This window comes from Gambusia affinis, linkage group LG23 (assembly GCF_019740435.1).
Source record: "Gambusia affinis linkage group LG23, SWU_Gaff_1.0, whole genome shotgun sequence".
Lineage (NCBI taxonomy): Eukaryota > Metazoa > Chordata > Actinopteri > Cyprinodontiformes > Poeciliidae > Gambusia > Gambusia affinis.
In genome coordinates, this window is record NC_057890.1 from 18,050,465 (window position 1) to 18,075,588 (window position 25,124).

Here is a 25,124-nt window from a genome sequence, read left to right on the forward strand (position 1 = left end):
TCTGGGCCTGTCACACTCTGCTCATGTGATGGTAACATCAAGGGGGGAAGATTATGCACATCTAAGGATTTATCACCTGATGTAGAAAGTTAACTGTAAGTAGAAAGACAACTGATCCCATCAGCTGACTTAACTACAGCCCAGCTGATTCTGCAACAAAGACAACAGTTCAACTGTATTCAATAAGGACAGAACAAAACAAAACATCTAACTTTTCATATTAAGACTATAAAAAATACTATACAATAAAATTATGCTTGTAGGTTTGACTGTTTTTATATTTAGCTCTTCAGTTCATGAACATTCTTAATTACAAAGTATAGTTATTATTAATATAACAATTAACTTGTGAATTAATAATTATAATGACCATTATTATTATTAAGAACCATTACTAGTAGTGATTAATAGTATTAGCAATTATTATTGTAATAATTAGAATTAAAAATCATTATTGATAACTTATACTAATAATTAATCATCAGTGTTGCTATCATAGTTATTAGGAATAATAAACTAATAATTAAATAATTATTTAATAAATAACTAATATTTTTTGTATAATTATAACTCAACAAATAAATTTGTTTGGCTGGAGCATATTATAATGACAGGCGAACTGAGATTTTCGGAGCGCGCCTGCGTCCCTGAACGCCTCTCGGTCGGCTCAACAGTTAAAGTGAAGTCACCTTTAAGGAGCTTGAAAACTGGAGCTACCGGAGCTTATTCCCTTTAACTCTGACCTTCTGTGAAACCATGTTTCCACTCGGATCCACTCGGGATCTGTGAGGCGAGTGAAACCCGTCGGAATCGAGAGGTTTGCGGCTCGTTTTGGTTCATTTTTCACTTAATGTTTTGATTCTTTCCGAGCGGATGATCAGTTAGCTTAGCTTCTTCCGCCTGCTGTGAGTTAGCCAGTAGCGAGTAAATCTCAGGACACTTTACTGCTCCAGTATGTTTAATTCTTTGTTGGTTTAACATCAGTAAATAATGCTTTCCACGTAACTTTAAGATAAAATCACTTACTATTGGGTAAATAAGGATTGTGCGCTGTAAAACAAGCTAAATGTATATTTAAGTAGATAAGCTCCGTTTTATTCAAGCTAGCACTTTATTTTTTTTAACTTTCATAAATCTGTATTTCTTATCAAACGGCAACCTTTACTGATTGGGTGATTTATTTTTAAATATGTTCGTCTACCCAAACTGAACCTCTTGAGTTCGTTTCATTAGTTTCTGTGTTGCTGAGAAGAATCTTAAAAATAAACATTTTAAATCAGGGTTTGGATACGGATTACATGTTTTAGTGGCTCTAAAAAGGCTAGTAAATATGCTACATTTTCAGATTTATTACATTTGAACTTTAATTCAGAAATACCTTAGCTCCACCCCATGATGCTGGGGACAGGAAGGATATGCAAGCAGTAGCAGTCAGTCTTGCAGCGTGTCTGAAGAGGCCTCTGACTGAAGAATGTTGATGTGTGTCCAACATGACATGCTAAGGCTCAAAATCCGGGATATTCCACCATAACATGGCTAACTCTGCTAATCCACCTAATCTGCTTTTGCTGCTCCCCTTTAAATTTGTCTGGCCAGATGCTGGAGTAGGAGATGAAATCCTTGAAGAGATAGTTTGAACTTCCTCCTCCTCTCTCTGCATCCATCAGCTATAAAAATAATAGGTCGTTGCCACAGTTATGTATCATAAAAACAGTTTGAAAGTAAAATAATTAAAGATCATTAAAAAAATAATAAAATCTTTATACAACTTTATTACAAAATTTTAACTGAGCATTTTTTAAGTAGAGAAATACAAATGAAAATTTTAAAAAGCCGTGTAATTGTGCCACATTTAAAGCAATACTTTAAATGTGTTTTTCTGTTTTATTGACATGTTGGCTCATTTTGTGTGAAATGTTTCATTGTGGGCTCATTTTAAGAAGCCTAGTGAATCACAAGGCGGTGCAGGAATGTAGCTTTAGGCCAGGTTTACTCCAGTTTATAATGAGCCTCTTGTTTTCTCTCTGGTGTTTTTTTTTTCTTTTTTTTTTGCTGATAAAGCTCTGCGAAGGCGTTTTCCCGTTTTTCCCCGTCTTCTCAGCCAGAACAGGAGGAAATGAACGCAGCTGCATGACTTTTCTTTTCACTCCTCCTTTTGTTCCCCTTTTTATCATTTCTGCTCTGAGCAGAACATGAAATGTTTCGTTTTAGCTTGTTTTGTCTAAATTTAGGCCGGCGGTGCCAGGTGTACTGACAGAAACAGGAAGTATGGAGGTTCTTCGAAATCGAAAATGAAATGTTTCAATTTCCTCTACGTGCCGTTTCGGAAATATAAGAGTTTACATGATTAAAACCTGCTAGAAAAGGAAGGTAACTATCAATTTATTTGTATTTTAAATAGTCGAAACAATATATTTTCCTGCTGGTTCTCTAATAAAAGTTATTCCAGAAAGTAACAGCTTTTTGTTTTTTCTGGGTTACAAACTGTTTGCTGCTCATTTTAACATGTTGGAAATGATTTATTGTCAATAATCAATAATTTAAGGTGAAAATAAGCCATAAATCACCTATTTATTGGAAGATAAAATGTCTAAATTGGTCCTTGTACTGCAAAAACACAAAATCATAATGTATTTTAGTTTAGTTTTTAATGCAAATATCTTAGTAAACCTAAATTAACTTACAAGTAACTTTTAAGCAAGATATATGCTTGTAAAAGCCTATAATTCCATAATATTTATTTTAAAAAGTATTAATTTCACTGGCAGATTAATTTATCACAAGACATCAATATTAAGGAATTATGTACTTTAAATAAATCCCTATATCTTCCTAAAAGTGATGTAAAAGTTAGTTTTTTTTTTATTTCAAGTGTACTACCATATTTGCACTAGAAACTAGAGCAAAAAAATGCTTTGTAATATTTTGTGTTTAAGTTTCTGTGACATAATTTGTTTAATTCTGCAATATTTTTGTCTAAAGCCCTTCAGTGCTGCCATCTTTGGGTTGAAAAGTGGTTACTGCAGGTCAGTTTTTCCTACTGGTCCGCTTAATCCCTTCCACACTTGGCCACGCCCCTTTTTGGTATCATAGCTCCGCCCATATTTGGGTTTTACTGTGAAAACCCTTAAAAAAAAAAACCAAAGATGACAGAACCAACTGATGATTAAAACACAACTTTATCAGACAGAGGTGATAAACAATCAGTTCGTCTCTGAACTGAAAGCGTTCATGTTCAAAGTTCACCAAAACCAACGGCAGAAACAAGAACTAGTTCATCAACATTTCAGAAGAACCAGAAAAACTTCAATGCTGACCTTATCAGTTAGTTTGCATGTCCAGTAGCTCAACATGCAGCCGATCTGGACTCTGGGAAAGTATTCACTCCCTGGGAAAGTATTCACACTTTCCTGTTGGGATTTTACATAAAAGACCAGAAAAGGAAACTCGGTGTGAAGAAAGTGACTCTGGCTTGAGCTTCCTCTTTTGGCCCTGGTTTGTTATCACAGCTGAAAATGAGGGAAAGTAAAGGTTCAGTTAAATCAGTTCAGCTGGACGTGACCCGGCACCACGAGGGAACCGCCGTCCGTCCAGAACCAGCAGAATTTACTCTGTTCATTCTGATTTAATTTCCCCTTTTCTGACTTCAGTCACACATTCATAAAATCAGGAACATTACAGACAGTCCTCAGCATTCAACAGCAGTTTTCAGTCAGAAGCTTCTTCAGAGTAGATGTAATACAGACTGCTACAGGAGATCCTTCCTACCATCAGCATCAACAACTATTTTAAAACCTTAAATGAGTTAAAACTACATTTCATTTTTTTAACTGAATTTTCCAGATCTGGGAAGAAGTTGGATCCTTGATTCCTTTTTGTCCTTAAAACCTTTCCTTCCTGTTTTCTTCCTTGTCCTTTAACTCCTTTCTTTTTGTATCGTCTCTTTCTTTGTGTCCTTATTTACTCACTTTCACTCGTGCTTTTATTCTCAATACCTCGTTTTTTTCTTGTTTTTGTCATTCTAGTTTTTCTTGTTCTATTGTTTTTTTATCTTCTTCTCTAATTTTTCTCATTTTGTCTCGTTCTTTGTTCTCCATTTTTTTAATTCTGTTTTTCCTCGTTCTCTTAATTTTCTTATTTTTCTTCTTTTTTTTCTCGCTAATCTTTTCTCTCCTATCGTTATTCTTGTTCTCTCTTGTTTCTGACTCATTTTTTCTCCTCCCGTTCTGGAAGCCATGTTGTTTGTTGTCATTCAGGAATAAAAACCGTCCCTGACTTGAAATATTTCAATCTGTGGTAAAACGAGTTTCTGCGTCTCTCCTACCTTCCAGCCTCCACCATGTGTCCACCCGGCCGTTCGCTCTGACCGATTCACCGACGCCGGGTTGGAGATGAGCTTTATGCAGTGGCTGAGCGTTTCCAGGAGGCGGCGCTGTTGAGACAGGAGTGATCGGGTTTCTGCCGCCGCCATGGACGAGTTCTCAACCCGGACCTACGGCACCAGCGGCCTGGATAACCGACCTCTGTTCGGAGAGACGTCGGCTCGGGTAAAAACTCCAGTTAGCTCAAAATTCAATGGTTTTACCTTATTGGGTTCCAGCTGGTTCTGGAGTCACATGTTGAACTTTCTCCTGCAGGATCGGATCATCAACATGGTCGTAGGAGGCTTCACATCTGTGGTGGTTCTGGTGAGTTCTGCTGTTGATCCATTTAGTTTCAAACCCCTCCCACTGCCAGAACTGAAGTTAAGCTTTCTAAATATTTGAACCCCTTCATGACCTGCATCTTAGGTTCTGAGTCGGGTTCCTAATAGCCAGACTGCAGCTCCTCATGGCTGAAGTCTGAGGCTGTTTTAACACCTGGTAGCTCAGTAGCTGCAACATTTGTTCCATTTCCAGCTGCTGTGGTTCTCTTTCTCAAACCAACCAAACCTGTTCCCCTCCTGGCCTGTGGGGGCGCTGCACTGCGAACCACTGAAGCAAACAACATGAAACCCTCTGAAGACACTGAGAGCAACTTAATTCTTCATCAAATAGAAAAAAAATTGAGTGGGGTCAGATTTTAGCTTGATTTGTCAAAGAGAACCACAGCAACTGCAGATGGAAGAAATGCTGCAACTTCCACTTATCGCTCAACATCTTCTTCGCTGTCTGCATCCTGCTGGCGTGCGGTTCCACCATCATGCTGGTAACTAAAACACCGATCCAAAATACTCTCTGGCTTTCTAAAGCGATCTATCTGCAGATGGAAATATCACTGTAACACAACTCTAACTTTTACATTTTCCTTCCCAGCAGACAAACTTGAATTTAAAGTTTTGCTAAAAATCAACATTTTTGTTAAATTAATTTTCGCTCAAGATGGTAAAGAAACTCCAGCAGCAAAGTTTGAGTTTTTAAGTTGTGACTTAAAGCAACTTTGCTTTGTTGTTATTTTAAATAAAATACTTTAATACTTTTACTCTGTTACTGTTTTTACATTTTAACCATCAGTATTTTGGTCAAACATAATAAAACAAACGTTATAGATGAGGATTTAAAACTTTTCTGCTTTTAAAATGACACAAAAAGAGAGAAACTGTTGATTTTAAAAAGATTAAACCCAGATTTAGTGTTTCTAGGTGAAAGTTTAAAGTGAAACGTTTTCTTCTTCTGCAGATATTCTGGTACCGACAGGGCGACCTGGAGCCCAAATTCAGGAAGCTGATCTACTACATGCTGGCCACCATCGTGCTGCTGTGTTTATGTGCCAACCTTTACTTCTTCGACGTCAGGTAGAGGAAGAGGAGGAGGAAGAGGGGACATCATGGCGTTGACTGACAGAGGGAGGTCCAACGTGGACCGAGACGGGAACGAAAACACGGAGGGTTAAAGTTCCCGGGGTCAGAGTTCAGACGGCGGAGCTCAAACAGAATCGTTTACGTCCTAATGAATCCTGACCCTCCAGCGAGGATCCAACTTGTGTTTCTGTGATTGGAAATAAAGATCTGAACACATTTGAGCCTCCACCGGGGGGCGCCAGAGAGTCACAGTGATTCAAAACCAGAGAATGAAAGTTGAACATTGAAGTTGAAAATGTTCCAGTTTAAGGAGGTTAGCTTCCTGTCGGGCGATTCGAGGCTGAAACTGGAGACCTGAGACCTCTGAATCTGGATTAAAGGACATTAAATCCCACGGTACGTTCAGGGGACGCTCTACGGTCAGGAATTCAAAGCTTCTTTTAGTTAACTAGTCCTCACAGGGAGATTTTTCACTTTAAACCAGGATCAAGTGAAGCTTTTTCTGCTTTTTTACTAAATGCTTCTAAGCTGTTTGATAAAATTAGAGCTGGGCGATTAATCCAATTAATCCGATTTTTGGTTTATGAGGATTTTAATTTTGGAAAATCTGGATTTTTGTCCACCAATTCTCTCCGTAATTCAGAGTGATGTCAGCACACAGAGGGCGGCCATCTTGTTTTACTATTAATATTAATGAGAATAGTCACAATTACAACAGAATAAAGTTTTAATATTTCCAGAATAAATTCCATTAAATAATATATAGAAATACAAAATCTTTTAACACATTATCAGTTAATCATCAGGACTTTAAAACTGTGAAGGAAACAACAGAATTTATTTCAAAGAAAAATCTACAAACACCAACTTAGTTACTGCGGATCCTGACCTCTTTCTTGTAATTTAGGATTTTCTGGTAAAATTGCGTCTTTATTCTGATAATAATCCGATTTTATTCCTGTAATTAAATATATTCTAGTAGCCTGGTCGTATTACTCAGATGGATTTAAATAAAAACCACAAAATTTGATCCAGTATGAAAAAGTTACATTTTAATCTGTATTATATTGCCCAGCCCTAACTGAAATAATCTGCTCCTTTAATCCCGCTGGTGTTGAATCTGAGCTGGACTCGTTACGCATCGTTAGTCTGCCTAGAGACGAACGGAAACTAGAATCAGCGTTTGTTCCTTAAAACTGGAAAATAAAATCAGTGGAAAGTCGATTTTAGGTTCAACATACATAAATTCACAGTTTTCCCCCCATTTTGTCACTTTACTGTTTTTATTGTGATTTTATAAAGTAACAGCCAAAATAAAATCAGTCAACTGGCTTCTGTGTATGACTGAATGTTGGTGGAAATGCCGACGTTCCCTGAACGCCTCAGAGACGTTTATACAAAATGTTTCCTTCAAGATCTGAAGGAAGGAAGGAAGCATAACTGGAAACCAGTTTTCAGACGCTGGTTCACTTCCTGTTGTCCACATTGTCTCTTTTGTGAGATGAAATATTTCTGAGTTTCATCTCAGAAATATTCTGAAAAAACATGGAAGTTTCTAGGCTCAAAATGTTGAAAGTTTGCAGAAAAAAACTCAGAAATTTGGAGATTAATTTCACATTTTATATATAAAAAATTCAACATTTGGAAAGTTTCAAAAAAAATTTATCTTTTGGAGCACAGAAATTTCTATGTTTTTTTTTTTTAAATTGACATTTATCTAAAAAATTTAGATAATTTTCTTACAAACTGTCAACTTTTGGAAACCAGAAAAAAATTTCCACGTTTTTCTTTGCTAAAAAATTCTGTGATTATTTTCAAAATGTCTGAATATTGTCTTGCAAGTTTTCCTTTTTTGGAAATCAGTTTCCAAATTTTTCTAGAAATTTTCTGAAATTAAATAAAACATTTAATAGATTTTTCTACAGATTTACTCTTTTTTTCCTGCCGAGGTGTCGGTAACACGCCGGAGTTTAAACTTTTCCCTTTCTGACCTTAAACTCTGGAGTTTGCGGTTCGACTTCCATGTGAAGGTGGGAATATTTCTGGATGGAATAAAAACAGATTTCATTTTATGTCTGGCTGTGAAATAATGTTTTATGTTGAAATAATTCAAAAACAAACTGAATGACGGTAAAAATTAATCAATATAAAGTCTAATTTCCCATAACGTTAACATTTAAAACTGAAATAGTTTTAGTCCTTAGCGAATCGCCATGGCGACAAGCATGATTTTATAAATAAAGTCCGTTTGGCTCGATTCGTCCCAGAGGCCATGTTCGGGTCGCTGCTGCCTTCACATTTCATCCAGGGATTCGCCGAGATCTTCGGCTAAAAACGTCCCGATAAAAACCACTCACAGTTCGACTCCGATCCGGTTCTGATCCGGGTCCCATCCGGTCAGTCAGAACCTTCCTGGTTCTCCAGGATGGGATCTGCGGGCAGCGAAGAGGTCAGCAGGGGTTCAGGAGTTGGTCAGGAGTGTTTTGGTCAGTGGTGCGTTGCTGTTACCTGTCAAGGTGCTGCTGATGTTGGGAGGAGAGGCGATGAGAACGGCGCTGCCCGACGGCATCCCAGGATGCACCACTGCACCCTGGACAACATTTAGAGGACGAGGTCAGGGATTCAGTCGTTTAATTTATGTTTTTAATTTTGACATTTTTAGAACCTGGTTCAGATTCTTCAGACTGTCGGACCAGTTCTGGTAACACCGAGCCGTTTACATTCCCAAAGTTGTTTTTTTTTTACCTTCTCTGTGAAATCTTCACTTCCTGCCTTGGGCGTTTCCGTGACAACCGCCTCTGACTCCTCCAGGAGTGCAGCCACATTGAGGTCCTGGCTCCGCCCCTCCGACGAGGGGGCCGGGTCAGCGGAGACGGTCTGGATGATGACACCATCTCCGGAGCACAGGCCGTCGGTCTGGGCAGGAAAAACAAGATGGCTGCCAAAAAACAAACAACGAGGACGGACAGACAGAGAAAGGAGAGAGAAACCCACCGACAGGCTGTGGAGGATGATGTGTTCCTGGGAGGAGGGGGAGGAGCCTGTCGTCAGGGTTACTGTGCCGTTATTGGACAGGCTGAGAGGAAGGCTCTGATTGGACGTCGTCTGGAGGTAGAAGGTTCCAGGTGTTCCAGTTGGCTGCAGCTGGAAGGACTGGAAACAAAACAAAAGAATAACCATCTGATTTACGAGGGTTAGCGCCACGCTAAGAAAATACAATTATATTTCCAGATTAAAGTTGTACTAGAATAAAGTTGTAATATTATGAGAATAAAATTGAAATAATACGAGAATAGAGTCATAATATTACAAGAAAAAAGTCAGAATATTAAGAGAATGAATCTCATAATTCCACAACGTTTTTCTTGCAATATTCCATTTTTATTCTTGTTTTATTACAACTTTATTTCTGTTTCTTTTCTAATTTTTTCTTAGTATGGGCCGTAAGTTATTTTTTTAGTTTTTCTTTTTTACTAGAAAAGCCGTGTCTAGTGTACCAAAAAAATCAGGGAAGTAAATTTGACAATAAAACTATTTTCAGATCAGAAACTGTGAAGGGAGTAGCTGTTGAGCCCAGCCCGTTACCTAGCAACCCCAGAAGAGTTCCACCTCATTACCTAGCAACCCAAACTGATCTCCAGCATGTTTGGTCAGCTGGTTTTACTGCAGAAATGGCTGCTGGTGTTTTGTTGTTGACTTACCATCCAGAAACCACTTGCTGCATTCTTGTTGATCGTGCAGGAGGCTCCACTAATGCTTTTCAAAGATGTATGGTTATATAATTTTACAACTATTTTAATGCACAAGTGTAAACGTTGAGCTGAGGGTTGTGGCTGGCAGCAGCTTATTTGGATTTAACGTGATAGGACCCCCTAAAGCAACTCATTAACTAACAATGATTTGAAGATGTTTTGAATAGGCCATAGAACCATCCTAAGAGAGCCTAATAGGTCACCTCTTAATTTTAGAAGCAGCTTTATGGGTTAAAATTAAAACTACGGTGTCCTGCTGGGTCAAACTCACCGGCAGGATCTCGAAGGTCTGCAGCGCTCCTGAGTTCAGAGTGATGGCGTCTCCGTCTGCAGCCGCGTCTGAAGCTGCAAACAGACACACGGTGAGCAGGAGGAGCGGCTCGTCGCATGCCCGGCTGCGTCGGGTCACCAGAAGGTCACCGGCTCTCACCCAGGTGAGTGATCTGCAGCGGGATCTGGACCGGGATCTGCAGCGCCGCCAGTGGGCCGGAGACGGGACTGCAGCCGCTGCTGTCGTCCAGCCGGGCCAGGCGGATCTGGAGCGAGGAAGAGGAGGGACTGCAGGGGAGGGACGCAGTCTGTGATGATGTCATCAGCTCCTCCAGGCCCTTCAGGAGGACTGGCACCGCAAACGCAAAGCTGCATCAGTAAATTTGAGCTACAAGCCATTTTTAGGACCGATCTGTCTCCAGATGGAACGATTATTCAACAAAACAAAAACTGAGACGTCAAGTTTGAATTTACACAGAATTTCCTCTGATCTACACAAACTCAGTAATAAACACAGCAGAGCCGCAGCTAAAAGTTATTTCAGTGATTAATTATTCTGATGATTAAAGCTGCAGTACGTAACTCATTAAATATATGTTTTTCACATATTTGTTGAAACTGTCGCCATGTTGCCACTGCTTGCTCTGAGATAATGTGTGAAAAATATTTAGCTTCTCTGTTTTTTCCCAGTGATAACTAGAAACCACCAATCAGAGCCAGGAGTCGTTACTTTTTCAAGCAGTCTGCTCACCGCTGAACGGGATTTCCTTGTGGTTGGCCACTTGTCTCTTGATGCTCCACCATTTGGAGCGCAGCCACTGAGGCGAGCGCACGCTGCTCCACCCCCACGCCAGATCCTCCCACTTGATGTCGTTCTCATCTTCCACCTTCACCGACGAGATCCTACAGGAAACAGGAAGTTAATTGAAATCGTTCAGCCTCTGAGTCCGCGGCTGCCCGGCGCCGGACTCGGACCTGCGCAGGAGGTTCAGGTCGTCCTCCTTTGTCCACTCGGCTCCTCCGCTGTGCTTCCAGTTCAGGTAGTTCAGCCACTTGGACCGACACTGCTTCTCTGAGCGCGTGCGAACCCGATCCGCCACCGTCGCCCAGGAAACTCCGGCCGTGACCGCCGACCCAGGCGACACGCCTGCCATTTCATACACCACCTCCGCCAGGCGTCCCTCCTCCTCCTCGCTCCATTTACCTGATGTGTAGCATTAGCGTTAGCATGAGTAATAGCAGGCAGCTGAAACTGGAGCAGCAAGGTTCTTGTCCTCCTGACCCGTGTTGCAGGTTTCCTTCATCAGACGGCAGCGGTCCTTAACGGAAGAGGCGCTGCGACCCAGAGCCGCTCCGATCGTCGCCCAGTCGTTCCCGTGTTTTTCCCTCAACCTGGAAAAAACAACAAGTCAAAGCAGGACTGGCTGGTAAACGAGCCTCCGGCCACTAGGTGGCAGCACCTTTTACTGAAACAGCAAAATAAAACAAAAATAGCACTTTATCGTATTATTGATATATGGTGAACATTTTTGAATCATAATGAAAATCTTGATTTATTGTTTCCACGATAAATTTTAGTCATTGATGGTAAATAAAGTTAAATTAATGGAATTATCATAAATGTTAATTTTGCTAAAATTGTTTTTTTAATCACTTTGTTTTTAGACGCGGCTAAAATAAGGAGTAAGTATTTTGTCAAATTATTTCTAATTTATTATTTTTTAAAAAACTCTTATTGTGATAAGGATGTTGATTTATTGTAACAATATATTTCAGCCATTGATGGTGACTAAAAAAACTGAGAATTACTCAAATTTTAATTTTTGCTAAAACGGCTGCATGTTTTCAGTAGCAGAGACCATTTATAATTTATTATGAAAATTTCTTATTGTGATGTGAATTTTGATTTATCATTGTGTCAATAAATTGTGACAATTATTGATCGTAAACAGAAAAATAAAACTGATGAAATTATCAGAAATGTTATTTTTGTTAAGACTGCTGGTTTTAGAAGCAGTAGAGATTAGTGGGAGGATTCTCATATTATTCATCCAGAATTTTTCTTTTCTTTTAATTAAAACATAATTATTTATAGTCACAATACATTTCAGTCATTGGTCATATGTGAAAAAATAAAACGGACATAATTATTAGAAATATTATTTTTGCTATTTTCTAAATCACTTGTTCCATGAGAGCATCAAGAAATATCAGTAAATTTGAAAATATGATTAATTGCAGTTACTGTGTTACTTGCAGTTACTTGTTCTGAAATGTAAAAACAATAAAAAGATCTGTAAAAAGTTCAAACTGAGCAGTTGCAACTAATTTTGTTGATCAGTTTTGATAATTAGGTAATTAAATGCTGGTTTCCCACTGACGGGTTTTACTCACGCTTTCAGTTTCTCTATCTCCTCCGGAGTATACCTGGGGAGGAGAAGGACCAGTTAGCTCTCCTGACCGGGCCGCAGTCTGATTCCGGCCGTCTGATCCTGAACTCACTTGCCGACGTGGTTTCTGTCGTCGTACATCCGTAAAACTCTCCTGTAGACGGCGAACAGCGGCCGGTTCAGCCCCAGCGCCACCGAGCGGTAGAAATCCTTCCTCTCCTCTTTCGACATCTCGAAGATGATCTCTGCCGGATCCTGGATGCCGCGGCGCTGAAAGAACGCAGCACACAGGATTCTTTATGTCAGGGATGTCCAAAGTGAGGCCCGGGGGCCATTTATGGCCCTTGGAATGATTTTATATGGCCTCCAACTTTAACTCAAGGATGGTAGAAATTTGGACCGCCAGCACTTTTCATTCAGATAGACATTTTGTCAATTTTTTTGGGTAACATTTTTCACTGAGAAACTTAAATGTGACCTATTCTGCTTCCTTGAACAGGCTAGGAAAGGTCAATGGCCTATACAAAACATGTTCAGCACATTATTTTGCACAAAATTATTCTTCGATAATGAGATTTCAGTCTGGCTCTGGCTAGGTAACAGGCAGAACTCTGCTGGGGTTGCTAGGTAACAGGCAGAACTCTGCTGGGGTTGCTAGATAACAGGCAGAACTCTGCTGGGGTTGCTAGGTAACAGGCAGAACTCTGCTGGGGTTGCTAGGTAACAGGCAGAACTCTGCTGGGGTTGCTAGGTAACAGGCAGAACTCTGCTGGGGTTGCTAGGTAACGGCACAGTGGCTCATTTTCCAGACACCCTTTAGATCTTCTTAAAATTATAGTTATTTTGTCTTTTATTAGCTATTTTCCTATAATTACTAATGTAGAAAGTAGAAGAACAGTACACTTTTTATTTAAAAAGGTGAGACCTTTTATATTTGGAACTATAATGGTTTATAAAGACATTTTAACATAAACCTGTTTACGTTACTGCAACAAAATGTTGCTTTTTTAAAATTTACAGAAATATTTTATGTTTTTAAACAGATTTTTTTATTTGGATACCACAGCTTTACACGTTTGTGAGCAGGAAACAGAAATGATGATCGCCATGGCAACAGCATACCTTCATGTATCGGTCGATGTTGTTGATCAGGATGTCGATCTCCTCCTTCGACCACATTCCCTGCTTCCACCTGTGACCTGAAGAACAACAGAAATCATTATTAAACTAAAAGTATTTGGTTGGTTTGACTGAGAGCAGAGAGAAAGAGAACCACAGCAGCTGGAAATGAACAAGTGTTTAAGTTTTGATCCCAGAGGAACAGAACCGAGTCTACCGGACTCCCAGGTGAGGAAACACCTTAAATCTTTTGAATAAATAACAGCTGTGGATGTTTGGACCTTTGTTGGCCAGCGTGTCTTTGTCCTCTTTAGTGGTGAACCAGGCCTGACTGACTGGTGACACCTCAGCCTTCTGCTCTTTGTCCTCATGCAGAATCTGCACAAACAGACAGAACGGTTTTGTTTGACTTGCCCTGTTGGACTCAGAACCATCTTCCACCATTTCCAGCTTCACGTCTACCTCGATCTCAGTGACGCCGTCCTCAGGCAGGTCGCCCTCAGCGGTGGCCGTCATCGTCACCTCAAAGCTCTCATCGTTTTCAGACACTAACAGAGAAAACAGGAAATTTAAAACCTTCACTTCAGGTTTGGTTTGTGGCTCCACTTTCAAACATCTGAAATATTTGTTGCATTTGTCTATTTTACCAATGGCTGAACAGTTAATGAACTTGTTACTTTAATTAATATCAATTTATTGGAAATGTGCAGATTGTTGTACTTTAAAGTCTAGATGTGACGGTATAGCTGTCAATATTAGTTTCAGCCACTAGGTGTCAGTATTGTTTGTAGTCACATGGTGAACAAGAATAGATATAAGTAGAAGGAGAAATGGTTGAACCAGAGGTGGTAAACCAAAGGAAAAGGTCAAATGTCTTTGTTCTTTCCTCAACACTATTGATTCACATTAGCTGCATTTGCATTGCGCAATTTGACATTTCAAAAATAAATTTGCTCAAAGGAAACACTGCAATTTAAAAAAAAATCTAATTTTTTGATAAATAGTTTAGGCAGGTGGATGAGGAGGATTTTTGGCCGTATTGCAGTTGTTTTATTTTTGCAAAACTCCAATCACACGAGTCGCATGATCAACAGCAGGATGTGACTATTGGACTTATCTCATGAACAAACTTATTCATGTCTTAGTTTATTGGAATGAACTGAGTCGTCAGAAGCTGCGTTATTGCAACGCAGCTTCTGACAGTTCTTGGTTTGTTCCAGTTCACAGTGTGATATAAAGCAGCTTGTGAGATCCTGAATTGGTCCCTTTAGATGTAAACAAATAAAATTCAGAGGCAGAAGAAACAAACATCTCACTGGTGATGACAGAGAACTGAGGCGTCTCCAGGTTTTCCTGTGTGGAAACTCGCGTCTTCTTTTGAAGAGGCTCCAGTTCCTCGTCTGCAGAAAAACACATTCACACCTCAGTCATCATTATTTCCCTTTGGGATCAATAAAGAATTTTTCAATTTAAATTTAATTTGCTACAACAGTACAAGCATTTTGTTTTGGTTACAGGTTGCATGTTAATCTTCTGCTTTCCTTTATAAATCAAATATTTTAAAGGTGAGAAAACGAGTGCAGTCACAAGCCGTGTTTCTATCGATATTTCTTAAAGAAATGGTTGATGGAAATGGCAAAATGAAAAAATAAATTCTTAAATTTTGCAAAAACTAGTGTTGGTTTTTGGCTTTTATGAGAAAGAACTGATGTGATGAAGAGGAGATGGAGACACGTCAGGGTTTCATTACACTTTAGTTTTATTTTGTTGTGACTTTTTGTTTGTCTAATACGTTTTTGATAGTTAAATACTGTATTTTGTATTAGTTATAGACATAGTTTAAGTTTACTGAGTTGTCTACTTGTTGACCCACCATTTGAAGGACAGTGCAGGATGATGCTGCCATCACTGTCACGAGTTAAAGTGATGGGTTTTACACTTTCTAATGCTGCTGGTTCTTCTTCTTCTGCTGCTGCTGAGCTCATCCTGCACCTGCTGGAGACACAAAACACACCAACCTAACTGCTGCTTCCCTGACACAAAGCTAATTATAGTCCAAGCAAAACAAAACAAAGAAATAAGAACAAAAATCTTTTTATGTGCAAATAAGAAACAACTTTGCAAATATCAGCTAAATTCTGGCAAACTACTTTTAAAACATAAGTTAAAAGAAAAAGATGACACATATGCTAAAACAAAGCCTTTATTAAAATGCTTGCATTGTTAAAACTAAGAAAGACACAGTTACTGTGTAAACTCTCAAACATCTACAAGGGACTTTGTAAGCTTATTTTCTTGTTTTATGAATATAAATAAAGCTGAATACAACATAACTGAAAAAATAACCCGTAACAATTTATGCATTTACAGAAAATACTAACTTTGAATTAATTAAGCTTTACTCTCTGTCTCCCTCTGCCGTTTTCAACTTGAAACTATGTCAACAAGTACTTTTCTGGATTATTTTATTATAAATTACCATTAATAATTCTTATTATATAATATGCATGCCGAATTATAAACTTTGTAATTTGAAGTTTATTTCAAGTGAAAACTATACTAAAATATATTTACAGTATATCTGAATCAGAAATAATGCATACAATGACATGTTATCTATATGAGGTTTGGAATGCGGCCCCGTCAGGCTGAGAAAAATATAATTATGCACTCAATGTGCATTGTTTACTTCTACAAAACAATAAGTAGAAACAGAGTCATATTAAAGACGTTCGAAATATAGCAAAGAAAACCCAAGATTTCTCGGGGTTTTTTGCAGCTGCTCTGAAGCTAACAATTAGCATCGAGCTAAAAGCAAGACGACATAAAAATCTGCGGCGCCATGTTTGTCGACAAGCTGTAGCTTGTGGCGCCTGTGTGGTTTTGGCTATGATTTAGGCTTTAAAACAATTTTTATGCTTTGGTTTTGCTCCTGCACATCTCATGGTCTCTGGCCACCAAAGAGAAAGTGAATTTTACTTTTGATTTGGCTACTTACTTCCTGTTTTTGGTCCGGGGACTTTCGAGGTACCAGGATGAAGGTAAAGTGCCAGGATGAAGGAGAGCCTCACGGAGGCCACGGGTTGCCAGGTTTGATCCTAGTTTTATTTTAAAATGGTAAATAGTAAAACTTTTGTTCATTTGGAACAAAAATAAAAAATAAAAACAAATAAACAAAATCCTGAAGTTCTTGAATTGCACCACTCTTCTCTAGTAAGTCAGAGAAAAATAAGTTGCAGTCATGGATATATTCCTTGCCTATTATAAATTACTTAACATTTTTTCTTTGGTGCAGCTTTGCATCCATGAAACCTCATTCTCAAATTCTCTGGGATTTTGGAGTTATATATCAGATATTATCTGTGGTTTTTGAGATGCGAATCTACATCCACAAGTAAAATTAATACTCTGTTAGTGAATAAGTAAAAGCAAAAATTCTTCCAGTTGCACAGCATTCAAATCTGAAGTTATCCGAACAAATAAATGATTAACAAAAGTCTACAAAAATAACAAATCAAAACTATTGCAAACAAGCTGGCAGGCACATATTTAATAATTTTGAAGCAAACATGACCGATATCCATTTAGGTGCCAAAAAGCAAACCTGGCAACCAGTGTGAAAATACAATTTGCTAATTTATTTAGCTGATTTTAACAGAAAAAAACACTCCAATGTTTCTATATAAATGCGCCTTTTACATTTATATTTTAACTTTAAGTTCAAACTTTTAGAGGTTAAAAAAAATACAGTAAAGACATTGTCAAAAAATAGTTCCGCGTTTGTTTCACCTGGACCCTTTTTGGAAAGGGACGATGCGTTAAAGCTGCTAAAACCCCGAAGGTATCCGGAGCCAAACTGAAGCAGAATATGGGAGACCAGCCGGTCAGAGTGTGAGTTTAAGCTACTGGATGGTTTATGTGATTAATTGTCATCCGTTGGAATTTAAATTGATTAAAATCTGCCTTTTATTGAGCAGTAAAAGCAGCCTGCATGTTGTGTGTTCACAGTTTGGTGTGCGGGGATGTTGAGGGCAGACTGAGCTCTCTGTTCAGCAGAGTTCAGGCCATTCAGAAGAAAACAGGACAGTTTGATGTGAGTTTGACTTTATTCCCACTGTTTGACTTCCGGTCAGCCTCAATTAAACAGATGTTTTCCTGCAGCTGCTGCTATGTGTTGGGGAGTTTTTTGGAGTAACCCCTGAAGCTGAAGCAGAGTGGCAACAATACAAGACTGGAGCTAAAAAAGGTGGGAACAAAACACCAGAACAACAGTTTGGGGGGGGGGATTAATACAAAAAAATATTTTTTTATCCCAAAAGAAAACTAAATGTTGTTGTAACTCATGAAAACTCTCCAGTAGCAGTCAGTGTTGAAACAAAGAGGCCTCTGCCTGAAGACTGTTGCTGTATTACAGTTCAATGATATAATAACAGCGTAGTATCTTGGCAGTAGACATGATGTTTCACAGTAACATGTTCTGGATGATATAATCAATTGTTAAACTCTGCTGATCTTCCTCCTTTGCTTTTGCTGCTCGTCTTTAAATCTCCAAACTGCAAACTTGTCCAAAAGTTCTCCTATAAGTAGAGTTCCCTTCATGTGGTTCCTGATCAAATTCAGTCAAATCTTTTTCTCTTTTCTAGCACCGATTCAAACTTACATCCTGGGGGCAGCAAGCCAGGAAACGGTGAAGAACTTCCCCAATTCTGACGGTTCCGAACTGGCTGAAAACATCACATACCTGGGTAAGACTGCAGAGGTCAGAGCTGCACTTCCATCACAGTAACACAGGATTATATGGAGGCCAGACACTGCCAATATTATTAACGGAATCAAAATGATCTCAATGATGAATAATATTAGACATAGATGATTAATATGGAGGGCTCAGACTGAAAAAAATCAAACATGCAAAAATACACAAAAGAAAAATGAAACTCCACACCCAGTGGGTAATATGGAGGACTAACACTGCCAAACTAAAAAATGATGCAAAAATGTATAAATAAAATAAACTGTCTCTATGAAAACAATTTAGATTCATCCTTGTCTGCATCTAGATTAATATGGAGGGTAGAAAGTGCCCACCTCAACAAGGCACAATTATACAAATTTTGTAAAAACTATCAAACGTTTCAAAATAGTTTGTGATTTCTGTTATTTTCCATTTATGTGTGTTATATTAATATTTTACAAATGTTAAGGCTGAATTAAATTGTTTAAATGCAGTGAAAATTCATGCTGTTTTTCTAGAGTTGTTTGACATTTTGTATGTCTAAGGAAATTTATATAAATTTAATTTAGATAAATGCACAAAAATCCATATTTTTTAAATTAAATTCAATAACAATTGAATGAAAATAGATTTAAAATATTTAACATTTTAAACAAGATATTTTATTCAAATCTATATTTATTCTGTGTCAAAAAAAAGTTTAAATCTAACAGCTTTCCTTGTCGATCTGAATGAAAATGACCGTCTGAGATTTCCTGATAAAATCTTTCGGGTTGGTGCTGCTTTCCAGGTCGGCGCGGCGTGTTCGCGGGCGCATCAGGACTGCAGCTGGCCTACATCAGCGGCCGGGAGGCCCTACAGGAACCGGCCCCGGCTCACTGCTTCACCTCCAAAGACCTGTCGGCGCTCGTCACCTCGCTCACCAGCAGCTCCAAGTTCAGAGGCGTCGACATCCTGCTGACGTCGCAGTGGCCCCGAGGCGTGTGGCAGTACGGAAACAACCCGGTAATCCCACCTCTCTGTGAATCCTGCTCAACATGGACGCTCTCTACAGCAGTTAACTCTGAGACAGGGGCGTCAAACTCCAGTCCTCAAAGGGCCACTGTCCTGCAACCTTTAGATGTGCCTCTGCTGCACCACCTGAATAGAATAATTAGGTAATTAGCAAGGCTCTGGAGAACTGATTTACACAATAAGGAGGTAATTAAACCATTTCATTCCGGTGTTTTGTAGCTGTGGCACATCTAAAAACTGCAGGCCAGCGGCTGGAGGACTGGAGTTTGACACATGTGCTTTAAGGGAAGTTTTTTGTCTCACAGGAAGTGAACACAAAGTCATGTGGAAGCAGCTCCATCGCCAGCCTCGCCGACAAACTGAAACCGCGTTACCACTTCGCTGCACTAGAGGGCGCTCACTATGAAAGGCTTCCATACAGGTACGCAGCAGAGATCTGCGTTAGGATGGCAGAAAAGCCTTTCACAATAAAAGCGTTCATCAATAGTTATCAACCTTTCCCGTTTTACCCAGTTTTCACTCCAAGTTGTCGTTTTTTATTTTTAAGCAGTTATGAGGCACAGTGGCTAAATATGAAACTGCTCCTGCGCAGGTTACCCAGCCGGTCGTTGCTAGGCAACCAAAGAATGAGTGAGTTAGTTAATGCTGTGCAGTTCTGAATCAAAGTTCAGTGAATATTTGGACAGATGTATTATCTATTAATATTGATCACTATCACCATATATTGTTATTGACTTATTGTCCAGCGCTGGTCTGTCAACTAACGCTAAAATATACAAACAAATCATGAAATCATTGCAGTTTTGTGTTAAAATGCATCATAATTAAAGCAGCAAATCTGTTTTGAGTGGTTTTCTTTAGTTAGAGGAGTCTGACTGAGGTTACTGGATGTTCTCTTTTCCTCAGGAACCATGCAATTCTCCAGGAAAACGCTCAACATGTCAGCCGCTTCATCGCCCTGGCAACCGTCAACAACCCCGCCAAGAAGAAGGTAAACGTGGATTCGAACATTTTCTACACCAGCTCCAAACAAAGAGCAGAGGTCTCAAACTCAAATGAATTGGTGGCCATTTTAGTTGTTAAATGGGACAATAAACCCCAAATATTTCTGAAAATATACAATTTTAAAATTGTGTGCAACTCTTTTTTTCTCTACCTTAAATAACTAATTAAGTTTTGTCACTAAACTGTCAAACAAACTTCTAGTTTCTTTCTGAACAAAGCCATGACAACACTTCTATTATTTACTTCACAATTATGAAAAATAAAAACAGACATCAGTAAACATATTGGTTTTGGTCTGTTAGTGCAAATAGTTTTCAATTCTAATAACTTTGTTACTGAACTAAATCACCATATTTCTGCTTTCTGCCCAGATTTCCTAAAACAAAGATATTCAAAAAGAAATGTCTTTGAGTTAAATTATTGTAATTTTAATTCTCAAATCTGCTCTTATTGTACAATTTTATATATATAACTTTAATAGATGCACTTTTGTTTCAAGTAACATTATCTTAAGGCTCTTATTGTATTAGATTTTTGACATGAGGTTTAAGGCGCGGGCCACTTCTGGCCCACCAGCCAGGTGTTGAGACCCACCAGCCAGGTGTTGAGACCTCTGCTCTAGAGACTGAAATAATCAGAGTTTAGCTAAAAATGTCAATTTCCATGCATAATATGAGCAGTAAACCTGACCAGCGTTGCTTTAACCACCGTTTTACTCTTTCACATCCGTTGAACAAGAAGAAATGTTGATTTTCTTCCTTTGTTCTCGTCGCAGTATCTGTACGCCTTTAACATCGTCCCCATGAAGAACATGGATCCCACAGAGCTGGTGAAGCAGCCGCAGGATGTCACAGAAAGTCCTTACAGACGCTCAGCTAAAGACAAAACGGAGACGCAAAAACCGCCGTTCAGCACCACAGAAGAAGAGGTAAAACATCACCGACGTGAAACATCGTTTTCACGGAGCAAAGAGACGTTTTATGATTTTTTCCCCTCTTCTTTCCCAAATTGACGCCTACAGGCAAAAACAAAATCTTACCAAGTATTTTTTTAATGTAGTTTATAAATCTTGTATAAAACTAACTTGAAAGAAAAATTTTAGGAAGTTGTATAATCTTGTTTTAAGTCAATAATTCCTTCATATCTGTGGCTCCACTGACAGATTATTTCACATAAAACGAGTCATTTTTTCCATATTATGAGCTGAATAATCTCCCAGTGGAACTGGAACTTTTTCACCAATATTAATAAATTATTGACTTAACAAGCTTCTATATATGTCGATAGATTATTTGTTAGTTTTGTCTTATTTGAAATGTACAAAGATATTTTCACTAAAATACTTGGTAAAATGTTGTTTTTGCTGTGCATTGATTATTATTATGGAAGGAAAAATTAGATTAAAACCAACCAAAATCTCCACTACACCACTATGCTACACTAACATACTTGGACTGGGCCAGATTTTACTCTGTTTCAGTGATATTCTTTAAATATCAAAGTTAAACTGTTAAGCTGCATTCACATAAATCCTGAGTGAAAAAGAAGCACTCTTCCTTTCTGAGCTACATCCGTCACCTTTTCTCCGTTTTTAACCGCGGTGTGTCCAGGAGCCGGTCCACCAGTTCTTCTTTGACCTGAGCAGGAACCAGGGCGGGGCCCCCAGGGGTCGCGGCGGGAAGAGGCCCTCAGACGGACGAGGTCGAGACGGGCATTTTCAGGGGCAGCCCAAACAACCACGCAGGCACCGTGAGTCTGCAGGAACTCAGAAATAACACAGCTGAAGACATTCTCAATTAATCTGACAGATTCTCTCAGTTTTGACTTGTTCGGAAACAAGAGAAGTTTGATCTCATTTAACCTCAAACAATGAGGGAACAAAGGTTAGATAGATGTAAACTTCTGGTTTTAGTTTCAAGCAATATGGGAAAGAGAAAAGATTTCTGCTGATGGAAATCATCAGATAGTGTAGTTACATATGACAAGATATGAAAACATTAGATATTAATGAAAACTGAAGACATCAGAGAGACAGAGAGACCCTTCAGAGTCCATGACGGTGTGAAAATGACCTCAGCAAAGTATCTGGACTTTCTGACTGATCACTTTCTGTCATGGTTCAGAAAGAGCCGAACCTTCAGCAGTAAAATCATCTTCATCATGATGATGAACCATCTGATGCTGCTAGATATTATTCCTTTTTCCTTCACATCAAGAACTTGTTGGTTAAACACCTGACTGCTGAAACAAAGAAGAAAACCCTAAAAGCCATTATAAGATTAAAGCAAACAAAAAGCTTCTCATGTTTTAACTTCCCCCTGCTCTCCCTGTGTACAGCGCCGCCTACTGGGCCCTGCTGGTTTTGCCTCGCCAGCCCTCAGGTGGAGAAGCATCTGGTCGTCAGCATAGGAACACATGTAAGTTCAGCCTGAGTTTAAAAATGAACATTAATATCTGCAGAGGTTTATGGAACTAGAAATCCTGAAGTATCAGGATAAACAGTTTATTTTAAAGTTGTTGGTGCCGCCTTCACTCTTTTCACATTCTGTCACATTATAACCTAAAAATTTAATCTGTTTTTTCAAGAAATAAACTCTTTGATCTATATGTAAAACACTTAATCCACTGTCTACCCCTTCCTGCAACTTGCTCTCTGACAGAACTAAAATCTTCCTTCCAACTTTCTTGTTGTTCGTTTTGATGTTAACTTGATTTTTAAGCACTTGCCAGGCGTTTTTTTCCTAAACGATTTACAAATGAGGCTCTAATAATAAACTTTTAGAGGTGGAAAACCAGCTCTGCACATCGTTCTGAACACAAAATCCATGATGGTGAAATCTGGAGATGGCAGATCACCAGATCCATGGTTTTAATTATGACCATTTCAAACGTTTCCAAATTACAACTCCACTGGTAACTAATGCCACGGTTTGCAGTCTGCTTGAGAACTTTTTATTTTCTGGGTTTCTTGAAAAACAACCAACTCTTCCATTGAAACATCTCTAATGCCACTGGAAAGTGTTTGGCTTGTTTCAATCAATGGAACATTAAGAAAATCTTACCCATCATTTCTAGATTCCTTAGAACTTGAAGGAACTGCCACAATAAAGAACACTAAACATTTCCATCTAACTTTACCCTATTAAAATCTGAAAATATTTTAATATTCCATCTGAAAATGCAACCAGAAGTGAGTCAACGGAAAAATGACCCACATTAATTATTCAATATGTATCAAACATTCTGCATGAAGGCCACACTATATTAACTACATTCAAACGCACCATAATTTTACCTTCCATTGGTGCTTTTTTCTCCCTTTGCTTCAGCCTCCAGTTTTCTTCACCCCTGAAAGCAGCACAAACACAGTAACCATTCATTTGAAACTGATTATGGTTACACAAATGTAGCCGATTTATGTTTGCATTTCATATCCTTTACACTGTTTCATCATATTAAAAACCATGGTCAGCTACATGTAGAGGAAATCCTGGTCTCTGTTCGGCAGTGTTACCTGGCTCTGGCGAAAGGCGCGCTGACCCCCCGCCACGTTCTGATCCTGCCCATCGGCCACTACCAGTCTGTGGTGGAGCTCGGCTCCGACGTGGTGGAGGAGATGGAGAAGTACAAGTCGGCCCTCAGGGACTTCTACAAGAGCAAAGGAGAGCGCTGCATCCTGTTTGAGAGGAACTACAGGAGCCAACATCTGCAGCTGCAGGTGAGGTCCAGAGGTCATGACCTCCAGAAATGAGTCACGACATTTAATTTCCCTCTGGGATCAACAAAGTGTATTTGAATTACTTCTGACATCATCCCTCATGCTTACCTTTGAGTTTTCACACCTTTATTTTCAGGTTGTTCCCGTTCCGCTCAACCGCTGCACTACAGAGGACATCAAGGAGGCGTTTATGGTCCAGGCTCAGGAGCAAAACATGGAACTGATGGAGATTCCTCAACACACAGACCTCAAACAGGTTACAACAGAAATCACAGCCTAAATTCATACCGAAGCTCTGCTGTTTAGCTCAGTAGTTACAGTTTTGTAATGTCTGCGTTCAGATTGCTCCTCCAGGGACTCCTTACTTCTATGTGGAGCTGGACTCTGGGGAGAAACTTTACTACCGGATTCAGAAAAACTTTCCTCTGCAGTTTGGAAGGTAGGAAATAAAAAGTGCATCTAAATAGCTTTTTCTTGATTTTTGATGGATTAGAAACTGATATATTGTTACGTGATTGTAAAGTCCTCCTGTCATGCGATACTTGATTTTGCCAAAGAGGGCGCCAGAGAGCGCATCAGTTTTTCCAACTGTTTGGAAAAGATAATACTGATGTACAAACTTGTCTTCCACCACGACTAATTTTGATGCATGTGTAAAAACAAATGCATTCTTAAAATTACTCGGTAAAATAAATAATTTTATTAGACGTTGATGGAAACTATTGTGTACAGGGAGGTGTTGGCCAGCGAGGCGGTGCTGAACATCCCGACTCGAGCCGACTGGAAGGAATGTAAACAGAGCAGAGAGGAAGAGGATGACAGCTGCAAACAGCTGAGAGACGATTTCCAGCCATATGACTTCGCCTGGGAGGACTAACATGCACACACTCATTCTTGTTTACCTGTTGATGTGAAGACCACAGTCAACAAGCTACATCATGGGGACCTTGGGCGAATGAGGTCAAAGACAACCCAGTCTTTATGCTGGGTTTACTTATTTAGGTTTGAAACTTTTCATTAACAAATAAAAAGTTCACACAATATTCCTTTTGTACATTTACAAGAATTTGCAAATCTCAAATAAAAGGTTTTAATTTCTTGAACGGCAAAAATTGACATTTTTTCTGAGTATAACAAATTATAGTAGACATTTATTCTAAATTAGAAAAGGGGCTTTTTTCAGAACTTTACATTTAACTAAATTTGCTCCCTGAAGAGTGCATCAAAACTCAACTGTGCTTGAGCATGGTAAGTTTACTGATCAGAAAAAAACATTTAATTTCTAGTCACCCATCATGAGATTATGCAGTAAACTGGCCAAATCTTATCTGCAGGTTTTTAT

At 39.0% G+C, this 25,124-nt stretch overlaps 3 protein-coding genes across 5 annotated transcripts; 2 read left to right on the forward strand and 1 right to left on the reverse strand.

Moving 5' to 3' along the window:
• Nucleotides 1-647: 647 nt before the first annotated feature.
• Nucleotides 648-7,688, forward strand: tmem243b (transmembrane protein 243, mitochondrial b). Its single transcript, XM_044108250.1, has 5 exons — nucleotides 648-817; nucleotides 4,332-4,547; nucleotides 4,638-4,740; nucleotides 5,129-5,187; nucleotides 5,658-7,688. Exons 2-5 carry the CDS (start codon nucleotides 4,470-4,472, stop codon nucleotides 5,775-5,777), a joined length of 360 nt encoding a protein of 119 aa, XP_043964185.1. The 5' UTR covers nucleotides 648-817; nucleotides 4,332-4,469; the 3' UTR covers nucleotides 5,778-7,688.
• A 226-nt stretch (nucleotides 7,689-7,914) lies between these two features.
• dmtf1 (cyclin D binding myb-like transcription factor 1) lies at nucleotides 7,915-16,405 on the reverse strand. Of its 2 annotated transcripts, none has more exons than XM_044108241.1 (17): nucleotides 16,309-16,405; nucleotides 15,184-15,305; nucleotides 14,627-14,710; nucleotides 13,773-13,858; nucleotides 13,592-13,688; nucleotides 13,314-13,390; nucleotides 12,304-12,461; nucleotides 12,196-12,228; nucleotides 11,084-11,193; nucleotides 10,777-11,005; nucleotides 10,553-10,704; nucleotides 9,962-10,150; nucleotides 9,803-9,876; nucleotides 8,774-8,932; nucleotides 8,525-8,695; nucleotides 8,288-8,369; nucleotides 7,915-8,211 (listed from the first exon to the last, which is right to left on the reverse strand). In XM_044108241.1, the coding sequence occupies exons 2-17, from the start codon at nucleotides 15,293-15,295 to the stop codon at nucleotides 8,177-8,179; spliced, it is 1,848 nt and encodes a 615-aa protein (XP_043964176.1). In that variant the 5' UTR covers nucleotides 15,296-15,305; nucleotides 16,309-16,405; the 3' UTR covers nucleotides 7,915-8,176. The 2 variants fall into 2 exon arrangements, with proteins under 2 accessions (XP_043964176.1, XP_043964177.1); XM_044108242.1 differs by having other exon boundaries at nucleotides 15,184-15,302; nucleotides 16,309-16,376.
• Nucleotides 16,255-24,825, forward strand: cwf19l1 (CWF19 like cell cycle control factor 1). 2 transcript variants are annotated; one of them, XM_044108247.1, is made up of 14 exons: nucleotides 16,255-16,351; nucleotides 17,319-17,403; nucleotides 17,472-17,556; nucleotides 17,954-18,055; nucleotides 18,836-19,050; nucleotides 19,365-19,480; nucleotides 19,966-20,050; nucleotides 20,840-20,992; nucleotides 21,675-21,813; nucleotides 22,402-22,481; nucleotides 23,573-23,782; nucleotides 23,919-24,038; nucleotides 24,124-24,221; nucleotides 24,515-24,825. In XM_044108247.1, the coding sequence occupies exons 8-14, from the start codon at nucleotides 20,867-20,869 to the stop codon at nucleotides 24,657-24,659; spliced, it is 918 nt and encodes a 305-aa protein (XP_043964182.1). In that variant the 5' UTR covers nucleotides 16,255-16,351; nucleotides 17,319-17,403; nucleotides 17,472-17,556; nucleotides 17,954-18,055; nucleotides 18,836-19,050; nucleotides 19,365-19,480; nucleotides 19,966-20,050; nucleotides 20,840-20,866; the 3' UTR covers nucleotides 24,660-24,825. The 2 variants fall into 2 exon arrangements, with proteins under 2 accessions (XP_043964182.1, XP_043964181.1); XM_044108246.1 differs by lacking the exon at nucleotides 16,255-16,351 and adding an exon at nucleotides 17,090-17,201.
• The last annotated feature ends 299 nt before the right edge of the window (nucleotides 24,826-25,124 follow it).